Source organism: Giraffa tippelskirchi, chromosome 2 (assembly GCF_054371585.1).
Source record: "Giraffa tippelskirchi isolate mGirTip1 chromosome 2, T2T-mGirTip1v1.2.pri, whole genome shotgun sequence".
In the NCBI taxonomy this organism is placed as follows: Eukaryota; Metazoa; Chordata; class Mammalia; order Artiodactyla; family Giraffidae; genus Giraffa; species Giraffa tippelskirchi.
Genome location: NC_137276.1, coordinates 112,862,414 through 112,874,847, shown reverse-complemented (window position 1 = coordinate 112,874,847; position 12,434 = coordinate 112,862,414). Strand labels below are relative to the sequence as shown.

The 12,434-nt window shown below is 37.6% G+C and overlaps 1 protein-coding gene across 8 annotated transcripts in view; it reads left to right on the top strand.

Moving 5' to 3' along the window:
- COG2 (component of oligomeric golgi complex 2) overlaps nucleotides 1-12,434 on the top strand; it is a 42,800-nt gene that overhangs the window by 18,283 nt on the left and 12,083 nt on the right. For all 8 annotated transcript variants that reach the window (XR_014078074.1, XR_014078073.1, XM_081574377.1 and 5 more), the window contains exons 6-10: nucleotides 631-739; nucleotides 1,780-1,959; nucleotides 3,632-3,756; nucleotides 6,570-6,696; nucleotides 11,278-11,417. Coding sequence is in view for 6 of the 8 variants with exons in the window: in XM_081574377.1 (XP_081430503.1) it covers nucleotides 631-739; nucleotides 1,780-1,959; nucleotides 3,632-3,756; nucleotides 6,570-6,696; nucleotides 11,278-11,417 (681 nt within the window). In the remaining 2 variants the exon portion in view is untranslated. The remainder of the gene's footprint in view (nucleotides 1-630; nucleotides 740-1,779; nucleotides 1,960-3,631; nucleotides 3,757-6,569; nucleotides 6,697-11,277; nucleotides 11,418-12,434) is intronic.

The window sequence follows — 12,434 nt, the reverse complement described above, 5'->3', positions numbered from 1 at the left end:
CTGCCTTGGCAGCTCCTGCCAGCTTATCCTCACTCGACATCCACCATACCTACCTTCCTGTTTTCTTTCCATTTTTGTCCATTCCTACTCTTCCTTTGATAGAAATGCATCACAATGTCTTTTTCTATAATACTGTTCCTTTGTGATATTCCATCTTTAATGTAATAGATATTATGCTGTTTCTTGCTCAGAATCACCTTCGAGGACTTTTTAAAAATTCAGATCAGCAACTTTGAGTTGTAGAGGAGGGAAAACCAGGGCAGTGTAATATAAATAACAGGGTCGAGCTAGAGAGAGGGAAAGGAAGTTAAAAATGAAGAAGGCCCTGAATGGGAGAGACTGGGGGAGGAGATGTAAACATCCACACTGCCCTGGGCCGGCTCTTGCTTCTTGGCTGGACCCTGTGGTCAGGGCCTGGCATTGTCAGGGGTTTATACTTAACTATTATAGTTTTCTACTGTCCTAGAACATGCTGTAAAAGCTCATGGCACAAAGGATGCTATAGCTTCTACCTTATAACAAGGGGGCTATGGAAAAGCACAATGAAAGCATCAGGACTGCTGATCATGTGATATATTCTTGGAAATTAAAAACCTTTAGGAATTAACTCTTTTTAATTGTCTCCACTAGCCCGCTTTTGACTGGACAAATTTTGGAGAGAATTGCCACAGAATTTAATCAGTTACAGTTTCATGCTGTTCAAAGCAAAGGCTTGCCTCTTTTGGACAAAATAAGACCAGTAAGTGTCATTTTAGATTTTCACGCTTTAGTATTTAGGAATTTGCTAAATAATTTTGATTTTATCTGGTACAGGTAGACCTTGTTTTATTGCCCTTAGATTTATTGTGTTTCACAGATATTGCATTTCTTTTTTTAAAAAAATTGAAGATTTATTGCAGCTCTGCATCAAGCAGGTCTATCACCATGCTAGTACCCTTTTAACGGCACTTGCTCACTTCAAGTGCTGTTATCTCTGTATCTCATTCTGGTAGTTTTCACAGTTTTTCAAACCTCCACCAGCAAAATGATTATAGCTTACTGAAGGTTCACATGATGTTTGCATTTTTTAGCAATAAAGCATTTTTTAATTAAAGTAATTAAGGTCTGTATCTTGTTTTTTTTTACACATAATGCTTTTGCAAACTCAATATACTGTATGTAGTACAGTATAAACATATGCTTTATATCTGCTGAGAATCCAAGAAACCCCCATAACTAGCTTTATTGTGATAGTAGTCAATTTACTGTGGTGGCCTAGAACCACACCTGCAGTATCACCAAGGTATGCCTGTATTGTTCTGACAGTTGTTGATCTGCAGGATTTTGAAACTAGCTTTGAATTTTCTCTTTCAGTTTTTGTTTTTTAGGCCCCTACCTCCTAAGTGTCGCACATTATAGATTTTGTGTAAAGACACAGGCATATTCTCTGAATTATAAGGGTAAAATTAATTCTAAATTTCATGTAACTTGACACACTATATGATTTAGTCAGAATTAATTTATCCAAAACTCTTGACTGGACTTTAGAATCATGATGTTTGTCAGATTTACTCTGTAGCTTAAAAGAACCTCATTCTGAAGTGATATCTAAATCCTTTGATACAGCAAAGATTAACTTACAAAGAGATGTGAGGAAGAGGAGAGATTCATTGTTACTCTCCAGAAAATGTTAATATTTAATTTTACATATCTTCTGTTGGAATAAGAAATTTGTTATGTGTGTGTTTGGATCTTTAGAAATTATTACAACTGGAGCTTTTTAACCTGTCTTTCTTGCAGCGTATAGCTGGTATTACAGCCATGTTACAACAGTCACTGGAAGGCCTCCTATTAGAAGGTCTTCAGACTTCCAGTGTCGATATTATTCGGCACTGCTTACGGACTTACGCCACAATTGACAAGACACGGGATGCAGAGGCATTAGTTGGTCAAGTCCTCGTGAAACCATACGTAGATGAGGTTTGTGTACTGTTGAATAAGGCCTTCATTCAGCAGATGTTCATAGAGCATCTGCTCTGTCTTGGATGCTTTACTGGGTGTAAGGGGTAGTTTAGAGGCCTTTCTGTAAAGATTCTCAGTTTCTGTAGTACCATCAGTTGTAAGAAAAGGTTGGTCCCTGGTGGTTACAACCAGCATGCAGGAGTCAGGCACCTTCTCAAGTGTTTTTTAGTGATGCTATAGCCCAGGGATCATGTTAATTTAGTGGGAGGAGGGTCTTGCCTAGGGAGCAGGAATGTATCAAAACATTTTTAGGTCAGTTTTATGGTATGTAAATTATTTGCCACTAAATTCTTAAAATGAATTTTTAACTACTGGTCTAGTGGGTAAAATGGAACAAGTAAGCAGATACCAAAACCGCAGTGTAAGTTCCTGGTAAGGGAGCCTGCTGAAACCCTGACCATGGAAAGTCTGTGCTGAAGGTTGTCTTCACAGAGATGTGGCTTAAGTCTTAAATACTGAGGAGTCTCTTAGCCAGAAAGGTGAGAGAGAGGAAATAGTCACTGATGCAGGACTTTCATAGGCAAATTAGCAGCATAATTCCGTGAGTCCAGAACTTGATTATCCAGTGTCCTTCATCTACAAGGATACAGTTAAACTTTGGAAAGTAAACATATTCTGCCTTTGAGCAGCCAGAATATAGACTGTACCATATGAAGTTGCCAATACTCAACATTTTCTGACACACAAAAATGGCAGCTTCATTTGGTTCAAACTGATAAAAGTCACAAGCCCATCCTCAATGTTTGCAGACTTTCTTCAGTCCTCTGTCAGTGTGGATGCTCTTTCTGTCCAGTAAGTACAAAGCCCTGTTCACCATGACTTTGGGATGAAAGTCTTCCATTTATAAATGGGGGAAATTGAATCTCATTGATAAAAATGGAATTTAAGGATTAACTTCAGTAATCCTTTCAGCTTTTATTAGAGTTACTAAAAATAAATGATCTGTTAGTTTCCTCTCTTCCTATCCTGTTATATTTCATATCTAACTTGATAAGAATGAAAAAGACAAATTACCTACATTATTTCTTTATCAGTAAGTGAAAATCGTTACTAACTTATGCCTTTGTTTTTCATTGAACTGAACCTAATGTGCCAAATTAGAGAAACATTTGATGTTTCAGTGGCATATTAAATAAACCAAGGCCACATTTTATTTTTTTTTAATTCGTATGCTTATCTTGTCATTAACATCTTGACTCTCAACTTTAACACAAAAGATAAAATAATAAAATAAAATAAAATATATATTTCCATCTTTCTCTGTCTCACACCTTTCCCTGATCTAAGTTATGGTAGAAGAAAAGGCCGAGGTCAGTACAGGGAGGGGCTGTTGTTATGGGAAATTGTCATTTTATTTTGTTTTCAATCTCTGGAGGGGAGGAGACAAATGTGCTTGGCTTTCCAGCTTCAGGCCAGTCTCTGTCACCCAGCCTGTGTCTCCCCTGGGTCAGAGCTGTGCTTCCAAATCCTGAAACTAGTTCTGAGTATAGCTGTTACTGTTAGAAAACTGTTAGCTGGGGAGGAGGGGGCATGAGGAAGCATACTTTTGAGGTTTTCTCTATTTTTCCTGTAGTGTGTAATTCATACCTCTCTTTTAGATGCTTTTTAAAAAATGCTATTCGTTTAATAGGTGATTCTAGAGCAGACTGTTGATAGTCATCTGAGTGATCTCCAGCTCATGTATGATAAACTCTTGGAGTTCGTTCCCCATCACTGCCGCCTTCTTCGAGAGGTCACAGGAGGAGCCATCTCAAGGTAGTTTAAGCAGCTGTACCTGGAACTTGTGTCTGCTGATTATTGCTGCCTCGTTTGGGTCGGAATCATATGCACTCCCCTAGTGAATTGTTAGCATGGCACTATGAGGTGGGTGTGGGTCATCGCCTCAGAAGATCATCGTCTTAGAAGGAAACTGTAACGAGTAGGGCAGAGGTAAAGGGCACATCTTTCTGAATTCACAACCTATACTTTCCCCTTTTCTATACTTTTTCCTAAATTACATGTGAAATAAAAGTTGGTTTCCTTCGATTATTCTAATGTTGTAATCTGTTTATAAATATCAATTCAGTTTAGTTCAACACGTTTTATATTAACTATGGTTAAAGTCATCTTCAGTTTTCCCTCCTCTTGCCTGATTTCCATACTTTTAGCTTTGTTTCATAAATACCCACCTGCTTTTCACCATCACCACTGGCCTGATCTGGGCCTTTGTCATAGTTTTATCCAGAATAACAGGAGCTGCCCACCTCCTCTCCCTGCTTCCACCCTCTCCCTTCTCACCCTTTCCCTCTGCTCTTCGGCTGTCACATTTACCCACAATTCTGACATTTAGGCACTGCCTTCTTCCTAAGTCTTTAGTGGCTTCTTGTTGCTTATCGAGGAAAGTTTAGGCTTCTTGATGTGGCATACGAGGCCCTTCACACTCTGGCCTCAGTGGTCCTTGTGTGTGGCACTCTGTGGGCTTCCCTTGCTCCGCTGGTCCCCAGCACACATTTGGTGGGTCTGTGTTTTTCCTCAGAGTCCTCTGCCTTTCCCTTTCTTTTTGTTGATCTGTCATTCCATGTGAAGCCCCAACTCAGATGCCACTTCCTTTAAGAGACCACCTTTCATCCTAAAGTCTAGCTTTAATCTTGTTCTCTGCAGGCGATCGCATGTTGCTTTCACTTCTGTTGAGGACTAATTTCCATCTTAACAGCTTGCTCCCATCCTGCACAACCCATACTCCCCACCCTTGGCACAGTGTCTTAAGACAGCAACTATCCAGTGTTTGCGAAGTGAAAGACTCCGTCAATTTGCAGCATTAGAAAGGCAAATAAAGTCCCTTTCTTCATGGAGTAAAAATTATATTTAGTCTTGAAATTTTTTTCTTTGAAAAGAGAAACCTGGGGAATAAATGTGCCGATTGACTGTCAAGTACCCTCTCTGTTTCCACTAGATGATTTCAGATGAAGCTTTGTTTTGCCACTTTTGTTTAATAATCATGAAGATTTAGTTGGATTTGGATTTGGGGTAAGAATTTAGTAGAAGTCATCATGTGAAATTAAAGAGGCCATAGTAACGAAACAACCAATCATTAGATTTGACAAGCCTAGTCTTGGTCCTGAAATGTCAAGTTTCATGCCTCACGTGTTTGTTCTTTTCCACAGTTTTCAGTGTGGCAGAACTCATGTAGAAAGCTCAGAAATTTGAGTATCTAGACTGTACCTTGGTAGGTCATCTGCCTTGGCTTCACACCCCATCGTCTTGTTGCCCTGGACCTTCCCTTGATCAGCATCTGCCTTTGTGTGCTCTGTATACCCGGCAACACCAGTGATGTTCAGGAGTTATTTTCCAGAGAATGTAAATTAGCTTTTCTAATTGTTGATCTTGCAGATTTAAATTTTCTTTTTGAGGCTTTAATTGCATATTTAGTTTGGAAATGAGGTGGTCTTGTCATTCATTGTTGCTCATATTATGTGCATTTGTATTATAAAATCTTGAATTTTGTTCTCTCTTCCTATACCTTATTAGAGCTAGTTCTTATTGTGATTAAAAGTATATGATATGATACGTGGAATTGGGTCTGTGGGACATAGGCATCTCCTTTCCCTCATCGAATATAAAGAAAATTACCTTAATATAGAGCATGTTAACAATGCAGCAAAGTGGGTAGGTCAGTGAGATGGTGTTGCCTAAAGATATTTACAGATTTTTAAGTACAGAGAAACTTAAGGAACCCACCTTTTTTATTTATGTACTGTGTGTTTAACACTATTAACATAGCACTTACTATATGCTAGTAAGTGCTAAATGCTTTACAAATCTTATTCCATATAATGACCCTATGATTTTAAAGATGAGGAAACCAAAACACAGAGAAGTTAAATGACCTGAGATTTGAACTCAGGTGCTATGGCTCCTGAGAGCATGATTTTATCTCAGTGTTCTCTTTCACCTAAGTGTGTGAATTAGAAGCTCAGAATTTAGCCTTTTTGCTGACAATGCAAAATAAAGCATGTGCATATGAAAACCAAGAATGTTATCAGTTTTTTTGTAGTAAGATTTGTAATCCAGATTTTACATGAAATAGTCATAGAACATTAGACCTGAAGGTAATCAGAGATAGCTGAGTCACAAAGCTGTTCGTAATTGGTAAATTAGTGTGATTTACAGTGTTTTAGAGTTGAGTGGTGTTAAGTTTGAATACAAAGATTGCTTTTCTTGTGGTATTAGATTGCTGCTTTTTCAAGATTAGTGTATAAGCATGGTAGCCCATTTTAGGGGAGAAAACTGTGCCACGGCAAGTCTGCGTAGTTTTCCATTATCCTTGACCCCAGCTGTCTGCTATGTGATAATTGTAGGAGTCAGGACACAGAGGATGTGTCAGGTTCTAGGTGAGAATGAGATCAAGGAGTGAAATAGAAGTTTGGGCCTAAAAACAAAATAATTGACAAATATAGTTGTTTTTAAAAGGTTGAAGTAAATTTTAGGCTGAGGAACTTTTATTTTAATAAAACACCACAATGGAATTTTGCTTTTTGTAAGTAGATGTTTCTGGTGTATTTGACTGAAATTTTTCTCTTATCTTACAGTGAAAAGGGCAGTACTGTTCCTGGCTATGATTTTTTGGTGAATTCTGTCTGGCCAGAAATAGTACGAGGATTAGAAGAAAAATTACCCTCGCTTTTTAATCCTGGGAATCCTGATGCATTTCACCAGGTACCTTTCCCTCTGTTGTCTTGATTCTTGAAGGTGTTAATCTGAGATAATCATGTCTTTTTTGCACAGTCTTGGTTCTGTGGTTTATTGAAAATCACAATCTGAGTTGTGGAGCCAGCATTTACCTTAAAAATACACACATTGTTTTATTCAAGTCATAGTCTCTGATACTTTGGGGACTAAGAATATTTTTAAAATGTAAGGTAGAATTCAATCGAGAAGCAATTATGACTAGATATGGATGTTTTTTATCTAAATTTTAAAAAAGATCTTAAGGACCATTGAAAACAAATCTCTTTAGAGTTGTTTTTGATGAAAAATTAAGTTTGTAGAACTCTACTATATCGCTTTGAAGGAAAACAAAAGTGGTAATTGGATTGTAGTATATATTATATAATTACTATTATAATTATTAGTGTAGTATAAAAATGTCCTATATAATTTGAAAGATTAGGAGGGCTTGATATTTCTTTTTTTTAAAAAAAATCATTTTTTTATTTAAAGGACTTCGTGGTTGATATATCAAAAGTAAACCCATATGTTAATTTTCCATTTTTTAAAGATGTTATGTAGTGTCCTGGAGAAGAATGAAGACTCTAGGCCAAATGGCCTGAGTCTGCACCCCGCTCTCCTGCTCAATACCCTGTTGCTCAGCCTCTTGGTGCCTCTCCTCCTGTTCCTGTTCTGGATTTTGATTTTTGTTTTTTTATTTCTTTATTCAATATGACAATCTTTGTCTTATAATTAGGTAATTTATTAAATTTACAATGATCGTAGTGATTGATATATTTGCGGTTTTTTTAGTTCTTCCTATTTGTCCCATTTTTCTTCCTTCTTTTCCCTTCTCTCTTCTTTTTTTTTTTCTTTTCCACCTTCTTTGTATTTTGCACTTTCAGGAATTTGTTTTTCTCATTTATTCTCTTTTACCCCTCTACTAATTTGGAAGTTCTGCCCTCTGTTTATTTGTGTATTAAGTAACCTTAGTGGTTACTTAACAGAATTTAAAATTACTGGTGTTCTTCAGCCTCCCAAACAGCACAAAGATCTTAGGTGCCAATCATGCCATTCCATAGTATATATTAGTTCAGTTCAGTTCAGTTGCTCAGTCGTGTCCGACTCTTTGCGACACCATGAATCCCAGCACGCCAGGCCTCCCTGTCCATCACCAACTCCCGGAGTGTACCTAAACCCATGTCCATCGAGTCGGTGACGCCATCCAACCATCTCATCCTCTGTCGTCCCCTTCTCCTCCTGCCCCCAATCCTTCCCAGCATCAGGGTCTTTTCCAATGAGTCAACTCTTTGCATGAGGTGGCCAAAGTATTGGAGTTTCAGCTTCAACATCAGTCCTTCCAATGAACACCCAGGACTGATCTCCTTTAGGATGGACTGATTGGATCTCCTTGCAGTCCAAGGGACTCTCAAGAGTCTTCTCCAACACCACATTTCAAAAGCATCAATTCTTCGGCGCTCAGCTTTCTTCACTGTCCCAACTCTCACATCCATACATGACCACTGGAAAAACCATAGCCTTGACTAGACGGACCTTTGTTGCCAAAGTAATGTCTCTGCTTTTAAATATGCTATCTCTATTGGTCATAACCTTCCTTCCAAGGAGTAAGCGTCTTTTAATTTCATGGCTGTAATCACCATCAGCAGTGATTTTGGAGCCCAAAAAAATAAAGTCTGACACTGTTTCCACTGTCTCCCCATCTATTTCCCCTGAAGTGATGGGACCAGATGCCATGCTCTTAGTTTTCTGAACGTTGAGCTTTAAGCCAGCTTTTTCACTCTCCTCTTTCACTTTCATCAAGAGGCTCTTTAGTTCTTCTTCACTTTCTGCCATAAGGGTGGTGTCATCTGCATATCTGAGGTTATTGATATTTCTCCTGGCAATGTTGATTCCAGCTTGTGTTTCTTCCAGCCCAGTGTTTCTCATGATGTACTCTGCATATAAGTTAAATAAGCAGGATGACAATATATAGCCTTGACGTACTCCTTTTACTATTTGGAACCAGTCTGTTGTTCCATATATTAGTTACCAGGGTCTTAGTTCTATTTTGATTTTTTTATGCCCCCCAATTGGGCATTATTTTTATTGCTTTAACATGGCCATCATCCCCCTCTCAAAATTATTCCACATGTTTATCATTTCCTTTGCTTATTGTTCCTTCTTGGATGTTATACCTTTTCTCTTAGATTTCCTTCCTCGTGAAATTCATCTGTTACGAATTTCTGTTGATAATAAATTACTTTTTTATGATAAACCCTCAGTTAATATTTGTTTGAAAATAACTTTATACCTTTTATGTTTGAAAGGTAGTTTTGCTGGAAGTCGAATTCTCTGCACTTTGAACTTTGTCACTTGAAAGTAGGTGTTGCTGTTATTTCTTGGTGGTTATAATGGCTTTTTCCCCTGGCTCCTTTTAAAATTTTCCCAGTGACTTTGGTGTGCTGTTTCATTGTGATATATCTAGTGTGGACTTCTTTTTATTTGCTGAATTTAAGATTTGTTGGGTTTTCTGAATCTGAGGATTGGTGGTTTTTTAAGTCATTTCTATATCATTTTTATTCATTATCTCAGTTGTGCTTCTGTCTCATTCTTTTATTATTTGCTTTTAGAACTCTTAATTAATTATCCTCACTTTATCTTTCATGTTTCCTGAATTTTTTATTTTTCATCTCTTTGTGCTACATTCTGAGTAATTTCTTGGGACTTTTCTTCTAGTTCAAGAATTCCTTCTTCAGTTGTTTCTAAATTCCTTTTCACCTGTTTAAATTTATCATTATTTTCAATTCTAGAAGCTCTATTTGCCTCGTTTTCTAATTGTGCTTGGTCACTTTGCTTACTAATTTTTAAAGTGTAGAGAGGCACAAGTTGAGTGTGGTGAGCCTGGGCCTAATAACTTCACAACAGGTAAGACACCAAATTTGGAACTTTATTATCCCAGAAATACCACTTATCTGTTCTCTTGGCCCTTGTTACAGTGTGTTGAACCATATAATTAAGTAATATGATTTTCAACAAGTTGTGTGATGCTGAGTTTTGTGACTTCATAAAATTGATCTTTATAAATAAATAAAATAGGGCTTTTAAAAATAGATACCATAAGCAGAATGAAGTAATGGTCTTAAGCATTAGCAATTTAGACCCTTTACATCCCTCTTTAGAGAATCATATTGATCATGTTAGGCTCAGGAGATTTTTCAGCTCAGAAATGAAGCTTTCTGATGAAATGTTGACTTTAGAATTCTAAACCAGTACTTAATGTTCATGGTTACATTTCTTGCAAGCAGTGCTTTCAGTTTTCAGTGTTAATGGGACATGCTTTTGAGAAGAGAGAAGTATTTTTGCATTCCTTTAACATCCATTATATGCAAGGGTGTAATTTTATCCCAAAAGGGATTGAGTAATACTTTTCTTTTTCTCAGCTCCTCACATCTAGACCACACTTAGGGAATTCAGTAAGTATAGCTAAGAATCAGGCACGACTGAGCGACTTCACTTTCACTTTTCACTTTCATGCACTGGGGAAGGAAATGGCAACCCACTCCAGTGTTTTTGCCTGGAGAATCCTAGGGACGGGGGAGCCTGGTGGGCTGCTATCTCTGGGGTCACACGGAGTTGGACACGACTGAAGCGACTTAGCAGCAGCAGCAGCAGCTCAAAACCAGCTGAAAGGAATTTAACACTATAGTAGTGTTTACTGTACTACAATTCCCATGTAATCACAGACATCATATTTAGGTGATTGGTTTGGTGACCCAGAGTAGAGCTTCTCTTAAGTGAGAAGTACATGGGAAATCCTGCAGTGTTCTCCCTAGAGCCTGGGGATTTAGAGCCCTTGCCAAAGGATGTGCAGCTGCAGTTTTGCACTGCTGACTATCTGGGCTTCTGGTTCCTCTATTTCCATGCTTTGTTTCTGAGTAAATTCTCTCTGAACCTCAGCAGAAGAGGACGTGTCATCTCTATGGGAGATGATAATAAAAGCAGTTAACCTAGTAGTGTAGTTTTCTGGGTAAATTAAATAATACAATTGTAAGCACTGTGTCCAGATGATATATGTTAAGTAAGTGTTACCTGCTGCTCTTAGTGGTGTTGCTAGATTCCCCTTGTCAGTCTTCATGCTGTCCCATCTATAAAAATGATGTAATTACTCACATGGTTTGAGTAATTTCTTCCCTTTTTTTCCCCCTTTTCTTTCCTTTTTTTAAATTTTCTACTTCTTCTTGAAAGGCAGTGAATATTATACCACTCAATCTGTGATCTCTTGTGGTTCCAATGGACAGTTAGGGGTGCCCTAGAAGATGAGTGAGAGCTGTCACTTAAAGACCACTGGACTTAGAATACCTGGGTCTCTTGATGGGCTTGCCACCTAAGACCTTGAGCAAGTCATAAAACTACTTTGGGCATTACTCAGTGTGGGGATCTTCAAAGGAAGATCCTGTAAGGTCCTAATGAGATCTTAAGCCTATGATTCTGTGTGATGATCTTTATCTTGATTTCTATTTTTCAGTATATGATCCCGATTCTGGTTAGTTTACTTAAAATGAAAATTCTACCTGTTTGTTCTTATTTTAGAAATATACCATAAGTATGGATTTTGTAAGAACATTTGAACGGCAATGTGGATCACAGGCCAGTGTAAAAAGATTAAGAGCACATCCTGCCTATCACAGCTTCAATAATAAGTGGAACTTGCCTGTTTATTTTCAAATAAGGTCAGTAATTTATTCCCATCACCTCTACCTTTCTGAAATAGAATTTGAACACCAGTTCAGATGAACTGAACTCCATCTCACAGCCCCTTCTTGGAGATCATCATATTATTCCTTGGGAAACAATTTAGAGCAGAAATGCACAAGAAGTATCATGACTGCCAAAGTTCTGGCTTATATGACAAAAGGATTAAGTTTTACTCTTTTGTCATTAGCAAGCTGAGAACGCTAGACTCTAAGGGAGCTAGACCAGGCCCAGCTTCATTCCTAGGTGCTATGTATTCATTCACCATGAAGAGACAGAGCTGGTCACCTAGCAGCTCTTCCTCTCCATTTTCCTCTTTCATCACTTGCTTCAAATAGCAGACCTATCCTTCATCTGTAGTTTTGCTCATCTGTAACATTTTTATCCTCAGAGGGAATCAGGAAGAGTGTTCTTTCTTGAAATATTCTTTGTAGCTGATTCCATCCATCGATTTATAAGAATTGTAGTTATTATTTTGACTTCCTGTATAATCTTGGTGAGTATTCTGGAAAATGGTGACACTTTCCTTCCAGATAGCATAATGATATCACCAGTGTCAGTAAGTGGTCCTGTAGACAATTTGGGGCAATTTAGGATAAATTCTTAACAATGTATGTTCCCCTAGAAAAATAGATGTAATACAGCCATTTTTGCAGATTCTCTTGAATGAGATCACAGTAAGTTCCTTCATAGAATGGTGTTAACTAGAGCATTTCAGTTAGAATGGTTTTTAAAGACTTGCAAGCTTTTTTTAAACTATGCTGAAACTCAGCCAGTCCCATGAAAGACATTTTTAATCTTCACCAGAGTTTAGCCATAAGCATTCAAAGGAATTGCTTAACTTTTCTTTGTAAATAGTTTTATTTAAAATCTATGAAATTAAAAAAGTTACATTTGAGTTATGAAGTGTGGAACCTGTTTTCAGTGCATTTGCTCTTCCACTTAAAAAGAAATTCAAGTAATACTTTATAGAACACCATTCTGTTGATTTTTGT